Raw genomic sequence first — 22,960 nt, 5'->3', positions numbered from 1 at the left:
TTCATGTTATAAGTATTTGGCTATGGTTTCTCTTCCTGCCCCCTTTCCTTCCCCGTCGCCCTCTCATGTAGGTGGGCAAAAAAAGTTCATTTACCTGGATGACTATCTGGCCATTTAGCAAATCCACCAACAAGGCGATCTTGGGTTGATAAAATGTAATTCCTATTCTTTTCATAGTTTGTATACTGAAATATTTTCAGAAGCTGAAAGAAAGGTTTGTCGTGTTAACACACATTGTCGGTTTTAACATGCACCAGAAGTACAAATAGAGAACTGTAAAGTTTGTATACTCTTACTTTTTAAGAAGAAAAATGAATTTCTAGAATTAACTATAGGACATAAAATAGCACCTTTGATATTAAAGGTCAACCGAAATTAACTTATTAATGCAGAAGTTAAACAGTCAGAAGGCAGATTATGAATGACAGTGTCTTGCTTCAACTTTCAAGTTACCTTAAGCGTTGCTCCAACCCAAAATGAGTAGCAGGTATCCACAGGCTTGTTAGGTCGGCCATGATAACCATTCTGTTGCCGCATAATGCACCATCTCCTTATCCTGTCCAGCTGTTTCTCAGAGAATACCTCTTCAAGTTTACCCATTAGGCATAGGGATGCAATACCACAAAAAGTAGAGCCACCTGAAAAACCAGACAAGAGTTTCCCAAACATAGTTTTCAGTCTTCCATGGAGCTACTGAGGAAGCTCAGTTTACATAAACTACTGTATCTAAAAGACAATTTTAAGTGATGCACTGTCATTCACCCTAACAGAAAGAGGAGGCACTGAGTTAAGCACATGTAGAGCTGGACAAACAATTTTCAAACAAAACGACTGGTAAGCCACTCAACCATGTTACTGTTTTGTTAATCAATTGTCATCCCACTTATACCACAGTATGCATGTGTGTTACTTTACCTGTAGTTTTAGGCCAGGCGCAGATGTAACACAATAATTAAGGGATTAGACTATGCTATCATAGGCTCCCACATACGCACATTCCCCCCCCAAGTCTGGGCTCACTTAAAAACTTCTGCAAAGAGAAATGCACATGCCAAGAAGCTTCCTTTTTGCGCTTGGTTTCATTGAGAGATATTGACAAAAATTGGATATAGTGAATCTTGTGTTGAGACCTCCTTGTTGAAGTAATGACCTTATTGCTTATTTATCACTTTCACAAGGAGGACTCTCAGCACAAGATTCATGATATCCAAATTTTGTCAATAACCTGCAATGAAAGCCAAGCTCAAAAATAAAGTTTCTCAGTGCATGCAGTTTTTCCTTGCAGAAGTGTTCTATCTCATTACCACTGTATTAAAGTGATCCTTAAGAAAACAAATACCCTTACCATGAGATTCAAGTCCGGCTCCTTGGGCAAGCCCATTGTCATAAGACTGAAAAGGCAAAAGGCAAGCAAATGTAAGCATTCATGCAAGCCTTTGAATGTACACTTCATTTTAGTAAAACTACATGGCCTTGTTGTTTCTAGTCTCCAACAGCCTAGGAGATGACTTTTCAAAGACACTGTATACAGCTAGACAGTGCTTAAATTCAATAATAATAATAATAATAATAATAATAATAATAATAGGTGGTGGTGGTGTTCTTCCACTCTATACAGGAGCCCAGATAATGCCATTATGAAAGACAATAAATTCACTGACAAGCAGTTGTGACTGCTACCTGTGGGTCAGGGTTGGGGGAAGAATGAAGGCAGCAAACAATGTCCACCCTTTCCTAAAAACTAATCAGCTGACTCAAAATAATCTGCTACTTGTAGACACCGGATGCCCAGATAATCAGGTGTGTCATAAACAACGAGAATGAAACATCACACCAAGTATAAAATAATTAGCTTGAAGGTAGGTAGAGGACCTAGTTTACTCCAGCACCAAACTCGTGATACTTAAAAAAACACAGAACACTGACCTAAGGTTTATCTGGATGCTGAGACTGACTGTTGTCATCTTGCTTGTAAGATAACTGGGAACTTTGCCCTTTTAAAGGAGGAACTGCAATCCTACGCCCTTCCAATAATTATTGCACTCATATGTTTGACTGACACAAGACAGGAAATGTGAAAAGCCAAACAAACAGCAGCCTGTGCTGTTTGCACAGAATATATATTTTTAGCCTAATTACAGATTCCTAATTTTATTACTGAATGTGTAGAGAAGTTTATGCTCAAACTATAGCTATGCAAAACTAAAGCACAGCCCTTTAGGACGCTGGGCAATTCTAGAGCAGACTAGAAAGTTGTTTTCAAAACAGTTCCTGGTCATTGGATTTTTCTGTAATATTTCTTGCTGCACATTACCTTTGGTACCGAAGTATTCACTGAGCCAACTTTGACAGTGCTAAAGCTTGTGTATCCCAAATACTAAACAAACCAGTAAATCCAAGGAAAAAAACAGAATACATGAGGGTCAAGGGGCCCTTAGAATGGCATGGGCTGTGGTACAGAAATACAAAAAGAATCTAAGTCTATGAAAATACTGACTTGAAATAATATTTGACTTGCCAAAGGTGTTGCTACCTAACCAAATTATATTCAGCAGCATTCAAATTTGCACTGCAATGATAAAAACATATAAGCTTGAACGAGCCTTATTTTCTTGCAAACGACAACATAGGAGATGTTGAAACAAAAACTACATCTTTGAATAATAGCACTCTTCTAACAATGGCATCTGTTTTGCCTGTGATAAAAGGGACAATATCAGTACAAGCCAGAACTGTACATAAACCAACAGTTCACTACAATGAAATACATGGGCACCTCAGAAACGTAGATACGGTGTTGAAAAGAAATACAGGTGAAACCCGGAAAATTAGAATAGCATGGAAAAGTTCATTTATTTCAGTAATTCAACTTAAAAGGTGAAACTTATATATGAGATAGACTCATGACATGCAAAGCAAGATATGTCAAGCCTTTATTTGTTGTAACAGCTGATGAAAACCCCAAATTAACAATCTCAAAAAATCAGAATATTAAATGAAATCAGCAAAACAAGGACTGCAAATAGAGCAATATTGGACCTCTGAGAAGTAGAAGCATGCATATGTACTCAGTACTTGGTTTGGGCCCCTTTTGCATCAATTACTGCCTCAGTGCGGTGTGGCATGGATGCTGTCAGCCTGTGGCACTGCTGAGGTGTTATGGAAGACCAGGATGCTTCAATAGCAGCCTTTAGCTCTTCTGCATTGCTTGGTCTCATGTCTCTCATCTGTCTCTTGGCAATGCTCCATAGATTCTCTATGGGGTTCAGGTCAGGCGAGTTTGCTGGCCAATCAAGCACAGTAATCCCATGGGCACTGAACTAGGTTTTGGTACTTTTGGCAGTGTGGCAGGTGCCAAAGTACTGCTGGAAAATGAAGTCAGCATCCCCATAAAGCTCGTTTGCAGAAGGAAGCATGAAGTGCTCCAGAATCTCCTGGTAGACGGCTGTGTTGACCCTGGACTTAATGAAGCACAGAGGACCAACACCAGCTGATGACATGGCTCCCCAAATCTCTTTTCTGATGAGAGCAGTTTTTGCATCTTATTTGGAAACCAAGGACCCAGAGTCTGGAGGAAGAACGGGGAGGCACACAATGCCAGATGCTTGAAGTCCAGTGTGAAGTTTCCACAGTCTGTGTTGATTTGGGGAGCCTATCTCATATATTCACCTTTTACAGAGACGAATGCCTCGCTAAACGAAAAACCCGCAAGACGAAAGGGTTTTCCGATTTTTTAGCGGCTTCGCAAGACGAATTTCCCTATGGGCTTGCTTCGCAAGACGAAAGCCCATAGGGAAATCTCCGGGGACAGCGGGGAAGCGCAGCGCGCCTTCTCCTCTGTTCCTGGACCTGTCCTAAGGCTTGCGGTGGGAGGTCCGGGAACAGAGGACAAGGCGCGAAGGGCTTCTCCTCTGTTCCCGGGGCTTGCGGTGGGAAGAGGGTTTTTCCTCCCCACCGCCAACATTCAGAACAACATTCTGAATGTTGGCGGTGGGGAGGAAAGCCCTCCTCCCACCGCAAGCCTTCAGGACAGGTCCGGGAACAGAGGGGAAGGTGCGCAGCGCTTCTCCTCTGTTCCCAGACCTGTCTTGAAGACTTGCGGTGGGAGGAAGGTTTTCCTCCCCACCGCCAACATTCAGAAGGCTGTTCTGAAGGCTGGCGGTGGGAAGAAAAGCCCTTCTCCCCCCAGCCTTCAGAAAAGTTCCCGCCTAGGCTGCGGATAGCAGCCTGCTGCAGAGCGCCCCTCGCACGGGGCAGACATTCGCCGCTTGGGGAGCCCTGCAGGGGAAGTCTTGCAGGGCTCCCCAAGCTGCGAATGTCTGCCCCTCACGCGGGGCAGCAGGCTGCTATCCGCAGCTTGGAGAGCCCTCTGGACCTCTTCTGAAGGCGGGCGGGGGGCAAAAGTCTTTGTCCCCCCTGCCTGCCTTCCCGGGGGCTTTTAAATCGCCCCGGGACAGCGGAGAATTCATCCGCTGTCCCGGAGCGATTTTAAAATGCTGGCGGGCGGCAGCGCTGCCACCCGCCAGCATTTTAAGATCGCCCCGGACAGCGGAGAAGTCCTCCGCTGTCCCGGGGACTTTTAAAATGCTGGGGGACGGCAGCGAAGGATTCGCTGCCAGCATTTTAAGATCGCCCCCGGACAGCGGAGAAGTCTCCGCTGTCCCGGGAAGGCGGGGGGGGGGGGAAGCAAAGACTCCCCCCCCCCGTCGGCCTTCAGAAGAGGTCGGGGGACAGACTGTCCCCAGACCTGGTCTGAAGGAGGTTTCCATAGGAACGCATTGATTGATTTTCAATGCATTCCGATGGGAAACCGTGCTTCGCAAGACGAAAAACTCGCAAGACGAAAAGACTTGCGGAACGAATTAATTTCGTCTTGCGAGGCACCACTGTATATATGAGTTTCACCTTTTAAGCTGAATTACTGAAATAAATGAACTTTTCCACGATATTCTAATTTTCCAAGTTTCACCTGTATTTCCATTTTCCATTCTCCGTATTACCCTTTCTGAGAAAAATTCAGGTTGCAAGGTAAGTTGCTATTTTGAATATTAGTGCTGCAAAAATATTCTAGACCAGTTGGGTACTCAAGAGTACGCAGTGCCAGCAACTATTTTGTTGTTGTGAAAAAGTGCAACACACATACTGTTACAACTTCATGGTGAGTACCAGCACCTATTTTTCTAGAAGAAGAAAAAGCACTGTCCTAGATTAATCTAGTTTAAGAATAATTGTGTTTGTTAATTCCTAAATATAATACTTTTGCTTCTAGGAGACTCATGTCTGCTATGAAGAAACTCCACTAATGTATTCTGGTGCTGGGAATTTTGAGAGATCTCAAGCACAAAGATAACAAATACCATATTTTTCTATGTATATGACACCTATTTTTTTAAACGCAAACTTAAGAAATCAATATTTTAAATTAGGGTTGCCAAAACCACGAATGCCACTGTAACTTACAAGCAGATGGAAAGGTAAAGGTAAAGGACCCCTGGGTGGTTAAGTCCAGTCAAAGGTGACTATGGGGTTGCGGCGCTCATCTTGCTTTCAGGCTGTGAGAGCTGGCATTTCTCCACAGACAGATTTCTGCGTCACGTAGCCAGCATGACTAAACTGCTACTGGCGCAACAGAACACCGTGACAGAAACCAGAGCGCATGGAAACACCATTTACCTTCCCACCACAGCGGTACCTACTTATCTACTTGCACTGGTGTGCTTTCAAACTGCTAGGTTGACAGGAGCTGGGACAGGAGTGTGGGACACCCTGTCGTGGGAATCCGAACTGCCGATATTCCGATTGGCAAGCCCAAGATGCCCAGTGGTTTAGACTACCATCCATGTATAAGACGGCCCCCAATTTTTTACTAAAAAATAATCATAGCAAAAAACATTGTCTTATACATGGGAAAATGTGGTATATTCACACTGCTCTTAACTGACCACAAAGCAAAAGTCATCACTGTCTTCAGAGAATGCTAGTATAACAGAAATCTAAAAAGGGGCAGACTTTGATAATCAGAGCATTCACCTCTATTCTCCAACCTATTAAGCTGGAAAAGAAATGGAACACTACAGGGTAGGGTAGGACAAAGTGTTTGCATGCAAAGTAGGGATGAAGCATTTTCTGGAGTGCTTAACCTTTCTTAATTACTTTTATAAAACTCTCCAAATGACCCCCCCCCCCATTTCCTAGGAACTACATGCGGGAGCCCCATGCCCTTTTCTTGGTGGTGAACAGAAGGAGTGAATTTTTGTTCCAGGTGAGAAATAGGGATGGAGTAAGTCTGATATTGCTGTGCAGTAAATGTCTCCCAGTTTGATGTTTTTTGGCATCAACTGGTAGAATACAGCAGCAGCAGCAGCAGCAGCAACAACAACAACAACTGGGGACTGCAGAGAGCAGGTTGCAGAGGAAAAGCAGCAGGCTCTCTGCAAAAGCCTCACTGCCTTTGCTTTATATGTCACAAGCAAAGGTAGGGCCCCAAATTCCTACGTTTGCTGCCAAATGCCTAGTTCTGCTTGTACACAAAAATATTCTGCTATGCTCTATGAAAAGATTCACATAGCCACTGGCGGAGGAACAGGGGGAGGGGGGAGCGCACTGCCCCCGGGAAGGGGGCTACCATCGCGGCCACCCCCCCCACACACGCCGCACACACCCCACCACGCTGGGCGGCGTGCCACGCCCCTGAGACACATGCCACGCCCCTGCCTGCTCTCCGTCCCCGGTGCTGGAGCATGCAGCTTCGCCACTGCACATAGCACATTTGTAATCACCCTCCCCTTTATACGTCTCTCTCAGAAATATAGCATTCACTGTTTTCCTTATTCTACCAATAGTATTTTTGACCTTTCAAGCAGCTCAGGATACATTCTTCAAGTTTCAGCTTTAAAAAGTCAACTTTACCACAATCGCCTCCCAGGACACGGCTTACCTAATGGCAATCTACACATTCATTCCTGTACAGCAGTTGAGAGCAGACTGCTTACGGCTTTGGCAGAATTTGAACTAAAGAGGGAAAACATAGAAGGACTATCTGTTTGACGTGCTTTTCAAGAGCAGTATTCTGGAGCACACTTGAGCATTTAAGTGTATAATCAAGTGTACTTGAAGTCTAGTGTCTCACTACAAGTGTTAACTATGCAAGAGCTACTGGCTTTCTGCACATCAGATCAAGACTAAAAATACAGCATGCCAGATTCTTGGCATTGTGCAGGATTGATGGTGCAGTGCAGGATTCTCTTTTTATGAAATAACTGGTGGAAAAACTGCAGCCTATTGGTTACTGCGCATCTCTAGGAGAAGCCCATAGAGACAGTGCCTAGGAAGTGTCAGTCTGCCATGCTAATGATGGTCTGCTGGCGCAGATTCCAAACTTGTAGTGCAAGTTTAACTCATTTATAGTATCAGCTAAAAGAGAACAGGAAACTCAGGGCCTGGGTTGTTAATCTGTAACCCATGTACTCTGACAGATAATAGGCAATAGCTCATGCTGTTCACAACACAATCCTGTATTTCTACTTACAAAAGGCAACATTTAAATTATTTGAACTTAAACTAGATTTATACCTTAAGTAAAGCTGTGCCCAACTAGCCACAGCAATTATATTTTCACCATGCTACAGGGCAGGATTCCAGCGTTGCAATCACACTAGTATGGAAAACGTTAACGTAAAATATGAACTGGTAGCTTTTCAGTTTTTGAAAGGTCTATATGCCAATAACATCATAAAGGTAAAGGGTAAAGAGACCCCTGACCATTAGGTCCAGTCGTGGCCGACTCTGGGGTTGCGGCGCTCATCTCGCTTTATTGGCCGAGGGAGCCGTTGTACAGCTTCCGGGTCATGTGGCCAGCATGACTAAGCTGCTTCTGGCGAACCAGAGCAGCGCACGGAAACGGCGTTTACCTTCCCGCCAGAGCGGTACCTATTTATCTACTTGCACTTTGACGTGCTTTCGAACTGCTAGGTTGGCAGGAGCAGGGACTGAACAACAGGAGCTCACCCTGTCGCGGAGATTCGAACTGCCGACCTTCCGATCGGCAAGTCCTAGGCTCTGTGGTTTAACCCACAGCACCACCCGTGTCCCAATATCATCATAAAAAGCAGCAATATAAGAATTTTGAATGTTGAAATCCTATGGCTATGTACCATATTTCTAAGTAAACGTACACAAGATTGTAATGTTGGAGCCTTACAGTGCAACCGTATGCAAGCATATTTAGGAATAAGTCCCACTAAGTTCAGACTTACTCACAGCTAAGTTCACAAAGGATTGCAGTCTGAATTGCCCAGAAGGGCTAATACTATCCATGAATGAATGCACAGAATACTTAATATTTCTTGTACACAATCAGAATAGGCAACAATTTATATCAAAGTGGAGGCTATTTAGCAGTCATGAAATCCATCATTATTTCTAGTAAGAAGAAAAACTAAGTAGCGTATATCACTGTAGCATCATAAAAATTCATGTTTTAGAAGTCCTTTGTGTCCTAAATCATTAAGCATATCCTAATGTTGTCTCTCTCACGCTGCTCATTACAAAGGCAAATCTATGCATTAATGCTATAATATTCTGCATTAAATATGTTTGGATGCAGGAAAACTGGCAAAGAAGCTGCTTTATTGCTTTCGTTCCTCAATCAACACAGGAATACAAAATGTATGCATATGAAATGTTAAGAAAAGATTCTCTGAATAGAGGAAGTTGAAAAAATTTGATTTGCAAAACTCACCATGCTCCTCCTGATATAGTCAATGGCTTTCTTTGTATCCATCCCTGACCAGTTGTTAAGCATGTAGCATATACAAGCAGCACAGTACACAAATCTCATGTCATTTTCACTTCCTTCCAGGACTGCACAAAAACTAAAACATACAGAAGTTATGCAACAGTTACTGCTCTGTTCAACTGAATCTCAATCTGGGTTTGTTTGGGGGGTTTTAGAACAAAACATAATTTACTTCAAACTGTCAGTTTCTATGGGAAAATGATCTAATTACCTGCTGAAAGCAGAAGCCTGTCAGGTGATTACAAGACCTCTTTCAGTCATTTACTACAAAGCCAACATACACACACTAGCTAGTGAAAGTACCATTTTGACCAGCCAGCTTACCCACCACTCACCTGAGTAGCAGGGACTAAACTGAATTATTCTGTGCCATGTCCCATTAGCAAGGCCTTCTGCTTCCTAGAGCAAGGGTTATAAAACTTTCTTCCCCCAAGGTTGTTGAAAATTATGGAGGTCCGCCAGTCACAAAATGGTGACAGATAGAGGCAGGGTTTGGCATAATCAGCAGGAATTCTGCATTTGTAATTCCAGCTTTTCATGAAAGCTCACGATTTCTACACCCCCTCCCCACAAATATTAAGACAACCAGGTGGCATCTGCTTTCTAGAACTTATGGAAACTAGCATATTGCTGAGCTACTAAATGGAGAAGAATTAAAACAAGCAAGATCAAATTATGGTTGTTGCTGCTTTGGTTGCAGCCATACCCAAGATTCAGGAGTCACTTTTTCCATCTATATAAAGTCTGCAGTCTATGAAAGGAGCCAGTCTCAGCAATGGAGGGAGGAATGCTCAGTTTGAAAGGCAAGCCAAAGAGATCAAAGTCATGTCTGTGGGTACACTGGAACAAGGAAAAGGGCTCTAGACCAGACTGGAACAGCAGTAAAAGCATTTGAGCGTCCATGAGGGTCTATTAAGAGGTTCTGGAGACCAGCAGGAATTACCATATATACTCGAGTATAAGCCATTTTTTCCAGCACATTTTTTTATGCTGAAAAAGCCCCCCTCGGCTTATACTCGAGTGAGGGTCCTTTCAGGCTGCTTCTTCCTCCTCCTCTGCCTTTGCCATTCTGTGGTAAAATTAGGTGCCTCGGCTTATATTCGGGTCGGCTTATACTCGAGTATATACAGTACACCTTTAATGAGTTGCTGTGATAGGAGAACCGAGGACATTCAGCAAACTATATAGCACAGTACTCTTCCCTACCTAAATCTGCAAAGGTCTCTTGACCTCCTGACTTCTCTAAATGCTGTTTTTGGTAGCCTAGAGCCCTTTGACCAGTTGTCGGCAATATAGGGAACAGACAACAAGTCACTGGCGTTTAAAGACTAGGCTCTGAAACCCCCAGGGAAAGAACACCATTAAATGCAAGAATGCAGGCTTCCTATCTGTGCTATGTGAAATGAAGAAGGGGACATCTCTGCTTGCTAGAATACCCTAGTCTCAGTTTGCTTTCCCTGGCAAGAAGAGACCTCAAAGTATGTAAGCTTCCTCTTGCTTACTGTGCTCAAGTCCTCACTTTCCTCACGCTGGATTCAGTCTCGCCAGTTCCTCCTTTACAGTACTGTGCATTATGTATTTGGATCCAGTTTTCCCTTTCTAAAAATATTTAACACCTGGCAACACAGAATTCACTGTACCTCCCGTCGTCCAGCTGGAGAGCTCTTAGTCCTGCCAAGCAGGCTTCTTTATTTACTCGGCTCAAGTCATCGCCAAGAATAACTAGGCAGGAAAGGCCAGTGTAAGTCATTGCTATGTGCCCGCTATCATAGGGATGAGCAATACTGGGACCCTGAAACACAAGAAAATGCAATTATTATTAGAGTTTATAGTTCTCAACGGATGACAAAATAAGCATTTGTTTTAGCAGAAAACAGATTGTTTTCCTGAAGTGTCTTTGGGCAGGAGCATTGTTCTAGGCACATTTTGCGACAGAGAACTCCATTAGCACAAACAGTTTCTGAGCTCAGGGTGCAGTACTGAGCCTAAAATTCAGATTTAAACTGCAGAGTGGAAGGAAAGGAGGACCTTTTTCTGCCTCCCCACTTCTAGCTATTCTCTGAAGAAGACCCTCTTAAGAATATTAGAGGGGAGGGCAGGGGAAGGACTAGACCATGTGAAAAATCATTTTTAGCTTTGTATTCCTGTTATTTAAAAAAAGCGCACCTGGACATTCTGTTGTTGCGTCTATAACCTACGTTTAAGGTGCCATTTAACTCCTCGCTTTCATATCTCAGTTTCTAACACTGGGTAGGAGAAACATCAGGAGAATTGCCTGAATGGCTATATATAAATGCCCACCTCTGCATGACCCACACATAGCAGCAGCTATGCAAATAGCAGGAAGTGTGACAGTTATTTTAAGACCAGGGTACATTTCCAGCACCAGAAGAATTTTGCACAGATTTCTACGAACTGATGGCGGCTTCCAGTGTGCCAGTTTAGTCCTGTATGGCAGATCTCAACTACTGTACTAGGATAGATGACCAAACTAGACTTTCCTTTGCAAATATTCCTGAAATGTTCAGTTTAGAAAGACAAACAGCTTGAGAAATAAATAAAATATTTTAACAAGCTGGTCCTGCAGAAAGGACTTCACAATACCTTTCAGTATTTTCTGGGATTTACATTAGAGATTCCAGGTTACAAAATTCTGGCACCATGTAAAAGGATACAATGAGTTATCACCACACATCTAATATCACTTTCAATAAATTTAGAAATATGATCACACCATATAAATAGTGACAACCTAAAAAATAATCACACTGTTTATGGGAATTTCAGGGTTGCCATGTGTCCTCTTTTTCCAGGACATGGTCTCTTTTTCAGGAGGTAAATTTTGAGACAAATTGCATTTATTGGCTTGTAAGGCCATCTTAGTATCCTCTTTTTTGCTCTTCAAAATATGGCAACCCTATTTTAAAAAGAGGCCACTCAAGCCCAGGTGGCTTACATTCTAAGGATGTGCATTCTCCCTCATTTCCATGAAAACTTATGGAAATATGGATATGATGTAAGTCTGATGTGTTATGCAGCATCTAGGAAGTCTTGTCATTTTTAAAGAAGGACTTCACACCTCTCACAACTGTAAAGAAAAGCCCACACGTGTTGGTTTGCCTGCCCATCATGCTAAGTCTATCTTAAGGGCATCTATTTTTGTGTCTTCCTCACAAGAACCACACTGATGCTGTCCTGATAACAGCAAGACAGAAATGTTAGGAATGGAATTTCTGTCCATGCAGCCAGCCTGCTAGCACACTGACACTGCAGACTTATTTGACTCCTCTGAACTTGCATTCCGTGTATTTGATTTGTGTTCCCTTTCTAACCCACTTTCAATCCTCAGGCTGTTCATACTTCAAGGACCCCACTTCTCGTGCCTGCCACAAACTACATGAGACAACCACGTTATAAAAGTGAAGGTTTCCTATGAAGAATATCCTCATTTAGAATACAACATTCAAATGTGTGCTCAGGCAATGCTGCAGTAATCTGAGGATTTGCTGCATTTTCCCATGTATAACACACCCCCATGTATAAGACGCCCCCTCTTTTTTGGGACTCAAAATTGGGAAAATCGGGGGGGAGAGATTGCCCACAGTTATTGAGCTCGGGGGGGGGGATTGCACAGTACTGGAAGGGGGAGTTTTGCCGAAAATCGCTCACCCGCAGCAGCCAATTGCACGCACATAGACGAAGCCACCAATCGTCTCCACACTCGTCAAAAGCAAGCACCAAAACAGCCAATAGCCAGCAGACCTTGGCAGACCCACCAATCACCCGCAAAAATGGCGCTGACAATCTCCTGCTCGCGGCAGACACCAATCACCCATCCCACCTCTCCAATATCTGTGTATAAGAAGCCCCCAATTTTTAGCATCATTTTTTAATAAAATAACCTCGTCTTATACACGGAAAACTACAGTAAGTCATGAATTAACACCTTTTGTCTGCACATGTCCAGGCTATGGAATGACGGAAAGAGAGTGAGCAAAATTCGCATCTGATAAAGACCCGAAGGAGTTGCAAATGGCCATGATTTGTGCAAAGTTAAAAGCAAGATAAACCTGAATAAAATCAGAACTACTTTTAAAAGTAGTGTTCTGTGGGCACATCTTGAAAGACCTGTGGTTCCAAAATAAAGAACTGAACCAAGCACATACTCCAGAAAGCACTGCTGCTGAGCAGATGCTGTTGGTTTTAACAGACCTCAAGTAGGATATGAGTAGAGGTTGCACAGCTTCACTGCTTAGTCGATTCTATGAAAAGTGAACAGAGTACCCTATGTTCACATCAACTTGAAATTCTTGGGTCACAAAGGTTCACAGAACAACCAAACCATTACATTATCAAGTCGCAGGCTTCCACACATCCTACCTGCCCACTTACATTCAATGTAGTTACTTTAGTAACTTACGGTGCAATCCTAACTTCACTTATCTGGGAGCAAGCCTCATTCAATTCAATGTGACTTGCTTCTGAGTAGTCAATTTCCCTATTTCTATTCTTATTGGTTTTAAAAGCATAAAGCACTTTAAAAAGTTGTGCATCCATTTCTAGTTTTCATTAAAATATGGCTTTGATAATAAGAGCACTGTTCTGCCTCACAGAAATGTTTTCAATTTACGAGCAGAATTTACAAAAATAGAGTGCTATTTTTACTTTAAAAAACGCTCACCTCAGAGCCTTATTTCATGATCATGTAAATATTTGTTAAAAGGCTGCAAAGGAAAGCACTGTAATTGTTTTCATGTAGTATTCACTAACCTTGGACGGATTGAAAGGCATTCCCAGATACGAAGAACCACGGAATCCACAGCGATGCATGTTTGACCCTTTGTAGGAAACAAAACAACCCTAGTTTAACTTTGTGCATTCATTTTCAAATTACTAGCTATTTGTTTTAAACAATTCTACTGAAATTTAAAGTCTTTCTCTGGCTCATGATTAATGCCAAATCATATTCCCTAGCTCAGACTGCTATCCTGCAAACTTAACTTGGAGTAACTCCTATTGAATTCTGTGAACCCACTTACTTTTGAGTAAAGGCGCTGGCAACTGTTCTGTCCCCAAAGGCCACATGCAGCTCTGCATTTAAAACCATTTTTCACAGAAGGCCAATGGGAGTGGTTAGTTTTTCCACCCTGCCACATACTCATCATTTTCTGAGTTCTACAAACACTCCATCCTACGTAGTTCATGTAGAAATGGTCAGCCAGCCATTTTCAGTCTATCCCCTCCTCAGACTGACCTTCCAGGAAAATATAGCTGCTGTTCTGGGATCTAGCCTAACATGCTTGCAGACATAAGAGCTGTAATAAGCAACAGCTAAATAAAAACAAGCTGTATTTTACAAATTGTTAGGAGTCATTCTGCAAAGAAACAGAAAAGATTACTGTAACTTTAAGAACTGTTTCTGTGAGTTTTGGGTGGGAGTTCTGGGCTGATTAGATACAGCTAGTGATGAGTACAAAAGGAGGAGAAGTTGCAGTTTGAATTTGTCTGCAAAAGAGAACACCCACATACTTTGTGTTTGTAAGTTTGTAAATAAAACTCTTGCTTGAGGATTTTACACCTGTCTCATGGTTCTGTCATCTGCTGCCAGGAAGATACAGCTCCAACTATACAACTATATAAACTTTGAGCCAAAGTAAGGCATATAGAACCATACAAAAACAAATTTATTACAGCAATTATATTAAAGAGTTCATGTACCAATTGTTTGTCTTATGTATATTCTCTGTCTAAAAACTGAAAGAAAAAGAAAATTCATGCAAAAGTACCAGTCAGATCCCCCAAGAGGGGTCTCCAAGGATCACAAGCATACAAAGCATTCATCCTGCACAAAGAAGTCTTGTTTAAAGAGGGGGGGTTTCCATCTGAGATATACTAAATAATGAAGGTCCTCCTACATATTAATTTTTAATGTCACTCCAGTATTTATGGTGGTTTGTATCCAATGCACCCTTCCATTCACGGAAGACTCTTTGATTTAGGGGAGGCTAACAAAAGTGGGAAGGGGGCAAAGCAGTGACTGCAGACAGTCAGGTTGTGTATCCATAGCAGTGACCAGAGGAGGAATGAGCTCTGGGAGGAGCACAGAGGGAAGAAAACACCATGGTGCATCTGCAGCAGCACAACTGGATGCCTCCATCTGCTCCAACTGCAACAAACATCTCTCTCCCATATTGGCCCCAAAGCCACAGTAAATGTATAATGGCATAAGTTAAACCCATGAAATGTCCTCCACAAAGGCAAATATTTATAGAGAATTTACAGATGATTTTTCTCTTCTTTTTAACCTGACATACCAAAATGCCATGAAATACAGTGGGCTGTGACATTTCCCAGCAAAGCTAAACCTATATGTGAAAAGAATGCAGCTGTGAATTGATAACCTGGGACGACTGTAAGTGACTCAATTTTATTTTGAGTACTGAAATTAATGGGCCCAACTTGGTCATTACAGTGGGTCTCCTCTGAGTAAAACTTGGTCGATTGCCACCCTTGGTTTTGCTCTTGTATTTCAATTCAGAAAATACACTAAATTAGCGTACAGAAGAAGCTTCAGAACATGGTTCTAGCTATTAACTGGCAGGTTTTCATTTCAGTGCCTGTCTTCATTGTGTTTTGCAGAAAGCTGCTGTGAAAGAAGAGCCAAATCTATTTTCAGCTCAAAGAGCTTTTCTTGAATCTTTCACTAACATCTCATTACCCACCCCAAGAGAATGCGGATCATAGTCAAGAGTTTGTTTTGGTTTTTTAAATACCTTCATTAGCTTTGTTACTTTTAAGTTTCCTTTTGCAAGATGACCTTAAAGGTCCCATAAGCCTTCAATTCTTAAGTCAAGCACTCCAGAAATTAACAACCATGGAGAACGCCACACAGAATTGGAGATTAACAGACAAACCATGATCACTATTCACTGAGTAGGAGTTAATCCAACAGTTTCAAAACAACAAGAGCAGCTGTTCTGAATCAATTATTATAGATGAGGTCTTATGGTAATTAGTCAAGAAGACTGTCTAAGGCTAATATTGAAGCTCCAAAATTTAAAAACAGGTTTTGGGAGATGTTAAGAAAATAAGTATTTTAGCTTCAGTGGGGATGTTTCATGTGAGTGCATATCTATTAATATGTGAATACTATTGATATGTGCCACATAAAACTACATCTTCAAAAACCATGTTACTGAATTTTTAAGTATGGGGGGAGGGCAGTTTCATAATCATTTAATATTTTTAATCAGCTACAGTTAAAGATTAAATGTTAAGAGAAGTCAGAGAAATCAGAGAAATCACAACTGGCCGTACTATGGCAAAAAATTCAACAAGCTGTTGTCAGGAAGTAAGAGTCTCTTGCAGCATCTTAAAATCTAGGAAACCTATTAAAGTATAAACTTATGCTGTAATAAATTTGAGAGTCTTAAAGGTGTCACAAAACTTTAACTGTAGCTTGCCCCTTGTTTTTACTGCAACAGACTAGCACAGCAACCCCTCTGGAAGATGTCACAGGAAGGATTTAATACTTCAGTTATAGAATGGCACCATCTAGTGGTTGTTCTGCATATAAATGGTATTACTACTGAAAACAATGGAAGCTTTAACAACAACAACAAAAAAATGTAACACACTCCAATGAGTTATACAGTGGTGCCCCGCAAGACGAATGCCTCGCAAGACGAAAAACCCGCTAGACGAAAGGGTTTTCCGTTTTGGAGGTGCTTCGCAAAACGAATTTCCTATGGGCTTGCTTTGCAAGACGAAAATGTCTTGCGAGTTCCTGCGGGTTTTTTTCCCTTCCCCCCCTTTTTCTAAGCCGCTAATCTGCTTATCCGCTAAGCCGCTAAAAGCCGCTAATAGCGCTAATCCGCTAATGGGCTTGCTTCACAAGACGAAAAAACCGCTAGACGAAGAGAATCGTGGAACGGATTCTTTTCGTCTTGCGAGGCACCACTGTACTAATCATTACTCTAAGGAAACAAAACCGGAGCCTTGTGGCACCTTAAAGAGAAAAAATATGTTTGTTAAGCTGTTGCAAGCCTCATTTTTGTGCATGCTATTAACAGACGCACAATCCCTCTGAAATTATTTTAAAGACAGCTGAAATCAAAGGTAATGGGAGGAAGTCTTATTTTGTAGAGAATATATCCCCACCACCACACAACTATGCAGTAAGTTCATGCAGTAAGTTCCAAAGACCCATTCAGTCCAACATTCTGTTCCCACAGTGACCAAACAGATGCCTAAGGGAAACCCGCAAAGAGGACAAGAGCAACTCGTGATCCCCCAGAAACTTGCATTCAGAGATATGCTGAAAACAGTAAACTGCCATCATGATTAGTAACTAGATAGCCTTATCTTGCATGTGTTGGCTTTTGGTGATCAGAGATAGAGTGGCACGAGGATACTGATTTTATACGTATATTTCTTTTTTAAATGTTTCTAATATCTTACCACACACCAGCAGCCTTAGTGATTTCAAGATGTGGAACTAAGGAGGAAGGGGTATATACTACCAGTACTGCTCTCTTTTTCTGAAAGCCTGCCTCCTAGATGGAGCAGAGAGCACAAGAGTACAAGTCCACTGACTTCCAACAAGGAGGGCAACAGTGCATTACTGTATTGACATCTGACTCAGTTCTATCAATTAGCTTGAGTTTCCCTGTTATTCTCCCATTCTCTTATAGTAGTGGTGGGTTTGGCTTAACATTCATTAATGTAATAATAGTTCTGGCAAGTTATATTAGTTGCATATTTCTTGTACAGCTAAGCTAATAAGTCTTACAAGGAAATTCAGTACAATTAAGAAGGAACAAAGCCATTGACCCATCTAAGCACATTTAAGCAGCTTTATAAAAAACTATCATGAACATGTATTGTCATGGTTAGACAAAATACCTTCTGAATGTTTCTAACAATATATTAAGAATTTCAACGTATCCTTCTAGAACCCATCAAAGCAACATTATTATTTTTTTAAAGCAGAGGGTTCCCTGCTTGAAAGTTTAACCTACTCTGCTTAATACAACTGCATCTATAACTCACTATAGCTCTTTGACAGGCTTCACTGCACAGTTCTGTGACCTGGCTAAGAGCATCTACATTTTAGTACTGCTAAGCACTTTCAATTGTTACAAGTAAGATGGTCACTGCTCAGCATCTCTATGAACAAGGGTTTGCTCTCTATTATCAAAAGCTAAAAGCAGCACAAATGAGTGTAATGAAATGTCAGTAAGAGAAAAGCTAAAAACTCACTCACTGTCTTCTGTGGGAAGGACCTGCAGGGAATAAATCCATTCTATTATATCTTCTTTGTTCACCACATCTAAGGAATCCAACATATCCAGACCGGAGAGTGCAAAAAAAGCAATTGTCAACCTGCGAGGGAAGAAAAGCAGGATATTACTACCCGCCATCGATATAAAATGGTTTGTAAGCATGAGAAGGCGTACTTCTAAGCCACAAAGAAGTACCTGTGTTATGTGTCAGCTCCAGCACGAACTGAAAACAGACATGAGTGCTGCAACCTGACAATATGCTGCAGGGAGCTGGCTTACATGTAACTCTGCAGGCAGAAAGCCACGCTGCTGTCAAGCTTCACTAACCAACTCCACCTGGAGTGAAGGAGTGAAAAACCGATACCAACCAGTCTCTCCGACTGATGAAGCAGACCACACATAAATGTAGAATAACAACATGTTCAAGAAGCTGTAAAATGACTGGCTCATTAGCATCAAAATCAGGAAAGAAAAATGTCTTCAGCACCGAGAGCCATGGAAGAAAAATGCAATCTGACAGGTAACAAACACAAATCAGACACATTTTGGTGCTGGAAATTACACAGATAAAAAGGTGGTGCAGGTGTCCCTACATTGTGGCTCCATACAGTTGCGTGTGGACAATGCAAACCGTAGACCATCTTAACTGTGAGCCCTGCAAGACCTGCATTGCGGGCCTATTCCCACCTGGCCTGGGACAGTAATGCAATGACTGATTCCAGCTACAAAACCTGTTACTATTGAAAATGATGCAGACCATCTTGTTTTGAGTCCAGAAAAACATGATGATCATGATGCCTAAAACTATCAGGATGCAGTGCTGTTTAAGGACTTGGGTTGGGATGAAGATTTAATTTTGGAGCCCTGTTATTATTGTTGTTACTAGGATAATATTTTTGCATTTTATTGTTAGACCTTATTCTGAATCGTAAGGAGACTGATTTTGTTGCATACAATCAACTTGCAACTTGAATGATCACAGCTTTATGTTTGGCTGGCCAACTGCAATTGCACAAATTAAACGCACACAAGGTGGAGAGCTTAGATGCAGAAAGAGCTATTAAGCTCTCATACTTGGTTACCAGGTTCTGGGAAGCTCCAGCAAGAGAGCCTGGTAAGCAAGGAGGAGAGCTTAAAAGCAATTTCCGCAGCAAGAAAACTTGGCATGGAAAGAGCTTTAAAGCTCGCAGAAAGCACCTCCAGAGCCTTTGGAAAGGTAGAGGTGGACATAGGGACAGTTCTGGGGTTGTTCTTACTATATGTGATTTTGGCTTTACACACAATCCCTAAAACCACAGCACAAGTTGCGAGTCAACTGTATTTCTTAATGAGTTGTAAATTCAACATTTAGACCACTTAGAACAAGGGTGGGAACCTTTTGAACCCAAGGGCCACTATCCAGGGGACACATAAAAGTGATAGGCAGGTCCAGAGGCAAAAGTGGACAAAGAAAGGACGTAGCTTATGTTTGTACAGTAGGTTACATTCCAGCATCACAAATGTCAGAGGTGTTTATGCACACACTCATGAAACATTGGTGGGTAAGTGTATGGCATAGAGTGTGCCAAGAGCCAGCCGAAGAGGCCTGAATGGCTGCATTGGAACCTAGGTCTCAGGTTCTTGACATGACATAGATTTTTTTTTATTGTTTTTAAAAAAAATTGATTTTTATCCAACCTGAGATAAAACAATAAATAGTAATCTTAAAGCACAGAGCTGCTCCCTACTGGTCCAATAAAAAAATCACAAATACCTGAGAAAACAACTAGGTTTCAACCTTGCAATAGAACAAGGGGAAAGTTGGTGCTTGGTGTGCCTCCAAAAGGAGGACATTCCATAATTGACTTTATCTTTAATTCTCAAATGTCTTTTGTTTTAATAGTATACCTGTCTGACACAGCGTCTTTCCAACGCTGTGCATAGCAGTGAATGGGAAGGTAGGGAAGAGAAGGGAAGGGGAAGGGGAAAGGCAGTGGGAGTTTGGCACATGTGCAGCAGCTGAGCCAATGTGATGCTCCCACTACTGCACACCATGCTGTGTCCAATGTGTGGTGTTGGAAAAGCAATGCAGCTTCACCCGCACCACCTGCTACTGAGTTTGACAATACCCCTACAGAGGTGTTGCAGTACTTTAGAGCTTTCCAAAATGTGTGTTGCAACACACTAGTGCATCAGCTGCAGTGTGTAGGTGTGTCGCACAAATACTCCCCGTGCTCCTCCCAGGGCTGAAAACGGGATAGTTCAACCAAGCAAAGGTTTGCTAGTAAAACTGAATTACTGTGTCGCAAAATGATGCACGTCTAAAAAGTGTCACCAACTTGAAAAGTTTGGAAAGCTCTGCAGCACACTCTTGGATTCACGTGACATCAGTTTTCTCTACAAACAGAGATGTCATCTAATTACATTTTGGTGGCACATAATAGTTACCAGACACAGACCAGTAGCAATTCAAGTTATTAATGATTTGGTCAGACAAGAGTCCTTATAATTAAGCATAATGTACACTTTGCTTTGCAGTCTTAGTTACAATGCTTTTATTCACCTCTATCTGGGTTCTGCAACAACCTCCAGGTCTGCTACACCCATTGTTACTTGTAACCTGTTTTGCTTTTCACAGATCACAGACTACTAACTAATCACACTGCTTGCAGCATTATTGAGAGCCATGGTATAATTAAATGCACAGATTACCTGCATAGCTATTAGAACAGGTTCTTTAATAGGTGGCTCCATATACTGGAGAACATATTAAAGGAAAAAATGCTGCTGCCCTGAGGATTCTCCTAAATCTAATATTCAGTGGGTCAGCATTCCCCAATCATTGGTAGAAAAGCTGCAACATAGAAAGTAAACATTTTTTTCTCCTTGCTCTTTCATAGTACAGTCATACCTCGGAAGTCGAACAGAATCCATTCCAGAAGTCCATTCAACTTCAAAATGTTCAGGAACCAAGGTGTGGCTTCCGACTGGCTGCAGGAAGCTCCTGCGGCCAATCGGAAGCCACGACGAACATTCAGGTTCCAAAGAACATTCACAAACCGGAATAACAACTTCCGCGTTTGCAACGTTCGGGAGCCAAAACATTTGTATTGCAAGGCGTTTGACTTCTGAGGTACGACTGTACCGTTTACAAAAATATTAAGTGAGGGGTCTCATTCCCATTAACTAACTAAACAAATTCCTCCTGTTAGAAAATAATTTCTACTTAAGTAAGTGATTTCTTTTAAACTGACCAGTAGGGGGGAAATGAACTATTTCCTAAATGGTGATTTCATTCCTAAACAGAAATCAGGTTTCAAACTGAATTTGCTTCTTGCTGACCAAATTCAATGTCCTCTTTTTTTCTAAGGGGTTTTATTTCTCCTCCAACTCTTTGAGATTTTTCATACATCATAAAGATGACTTTAATATTCAAGTTCTAAACTCTTAGCAGCTCTCTGCAAGGTTTGCATTGCTCTCCAGTAAACTACCCAACTGGGGATTTCTACAGATTGCAGACCAGAATGAGAACCACTCATAAAGGATTCTTCTAAATAAATTTTAAAATATTTTTTCTCACCACAGCTCTTGTCACTTCTAGAAATTTTTCTAGCAAATTGTTTCCCCTCCTTCCAAATTTTCAGAGCTTCATGTTCCAAGAGCAATTCTGAAGCTGTTTCCAATCCTATGGATGTTTACTCAAAAGCAAATATCACTGCTTTCAATAGAGCTTGATCCCAAGTGTGCATAAGACTACACTTATATATGTTCAACAGTCTTACAGTAGGATCATAGCCCTTCTATTTAAATAGGGTCGAGGGTTTTTTGTTTCTAACACTTCAAAAAAACTGTCCCAGTTTGACTGAGTTTCTTAGACATAAACATGATGTTTAATATGTTCGGCATATAATCTAAGTCACATTCTGAGGGTACAAGGAGTGGGGCTGTGGCGTGCAGTATCTGTAGGCCCTGTTGGAATGTATAGGCCTGCCTACCTGATTGCTTTACCAAAGCAACACTTAAGGTAGGGCATAAAGTAAAAATCTGGTTGGTCATCGTTGCCATAAGAAAATGAGTTGAGTTCAAGAGAATAACTGAAGAAAAGAACCATTGCTCATATTTAAAAGCAACCAAGCTAAAGTGTTCTTTTTACTTGCCGTAACCTTATTGGTGAATAGATTCTGGCAGGTAGCCGTGTTGGTCTGATGCAGTCGGAATTAAAAAAAAAATGTCCAGTGGCACCTTAGAATACAACTAAGTTTGTTCTGGGTATAAGCTTTCATGTGCATATGAAAGCTTATACCCAGAACAAACTTAGCTGGTCTCTAAGGTGCTACTGGACAATTTTTTTACTTATTGGTTAAGTAGGAGTAGTTGTAGCTGCCAGCATCTCCTCCAGCACCAACTGGACCACTGGTTCCCAAAGCGTGTGGTATCACCCCCTGAGCGGGGAACAAGAGACTATCAGACTTTTAAAAGCTTTGATGAACTGGATCAAGTTGATAAGTTTTGTTCAGTTAAAACTATTTAGCTTAATTCGATTTTGAATACTGTAATTGTTACTATTTTGAATTTTACTGTGTTACTACTTTCCTTAGTAGGTTGTGCAAACCACTATTCTGAATAATGCTTTTTATAGAGTAGGGGGCACTGGGGAACCAAGTTTATGGAACCAAGAGGGCAGTGGCGCAAAAAAAGTTTGGAAACAACTGAACTAAACTTAAAAGTTGGGTCAGGAAGTGGTAATAGAGAAGATAGAAGAGGAAGAAACTGAAAAGATCCTGGTGAAGCCAATAAAGGAAAATATTTGCATTTGAGCTGTACTAAAATTATTTCTCTTTGCATAAAGGAGGTGTTGCTCCCAACTGAGACCAAGGCTCTGAAAGAGGGTTCAACTTGT

At 41.7% G+C, this 22,960-nt stretch overlaps 1 protein-coding gene across 3 annotated transcripts in view; it reads right to left on the bottom strand.

The window, feature by feature from the left end:
• Positions 1-22,960, bottom strand: part of PGGT1B (protein geranylgeranyltransferase type I subunit beta) — a 30,663-nt gene that overhangs the window by 6,718 nt on the left and 985 nt on the right. For all 3 annotated transcript variants that reach the window (XM_083702425.1, XM_083702424.1, XM_083702426.1), the window contains exons 2-8: positions 18,063-18,181; positions 13,568-13,635; positions 10,438-10,589; positions 8,741-8,873; positions 1,346-1,391; positions 454-638; positions 95-203 (exon numbers count right to left, since the gene is read on the bottom strand). In XM_083702425.1, the coding sequence (XP_083558551.1) occupies positions 95-203; positions 454-638; positions 1,346-1,391; positions 8,741-8,873; positions 10,438-10,589; positions 13,568-13,635; positions 18,063-18,181 (812 nt within the window). The remainder of the gene's footprint in view (positions 1-94; positions 204-453; positions 639-1,345; positions 1,392-8,740; positions 8,874-10,437; positions 10,590-13,567; positions 13,636-18,062; positions 18,182-22,960) is intronic.

This window comes from Podarcis gaigeae (genome assembly GCF_964106915.1).
Source record: "Podarcis gaigeae genome assembly, chromosome: 11".
Taxonomy (NCBI): Eukaryota; Metazoa; Chordata; class Lepidosauria; order Squamata; family Lacertidae; genus Podarcis; species Podarcis gaigeae.
The sequence above is the reverse complement of the archived record's forward strand: the minus strand, read 5'-3'. Positions and strand labels throughout refer to the sequence as shown.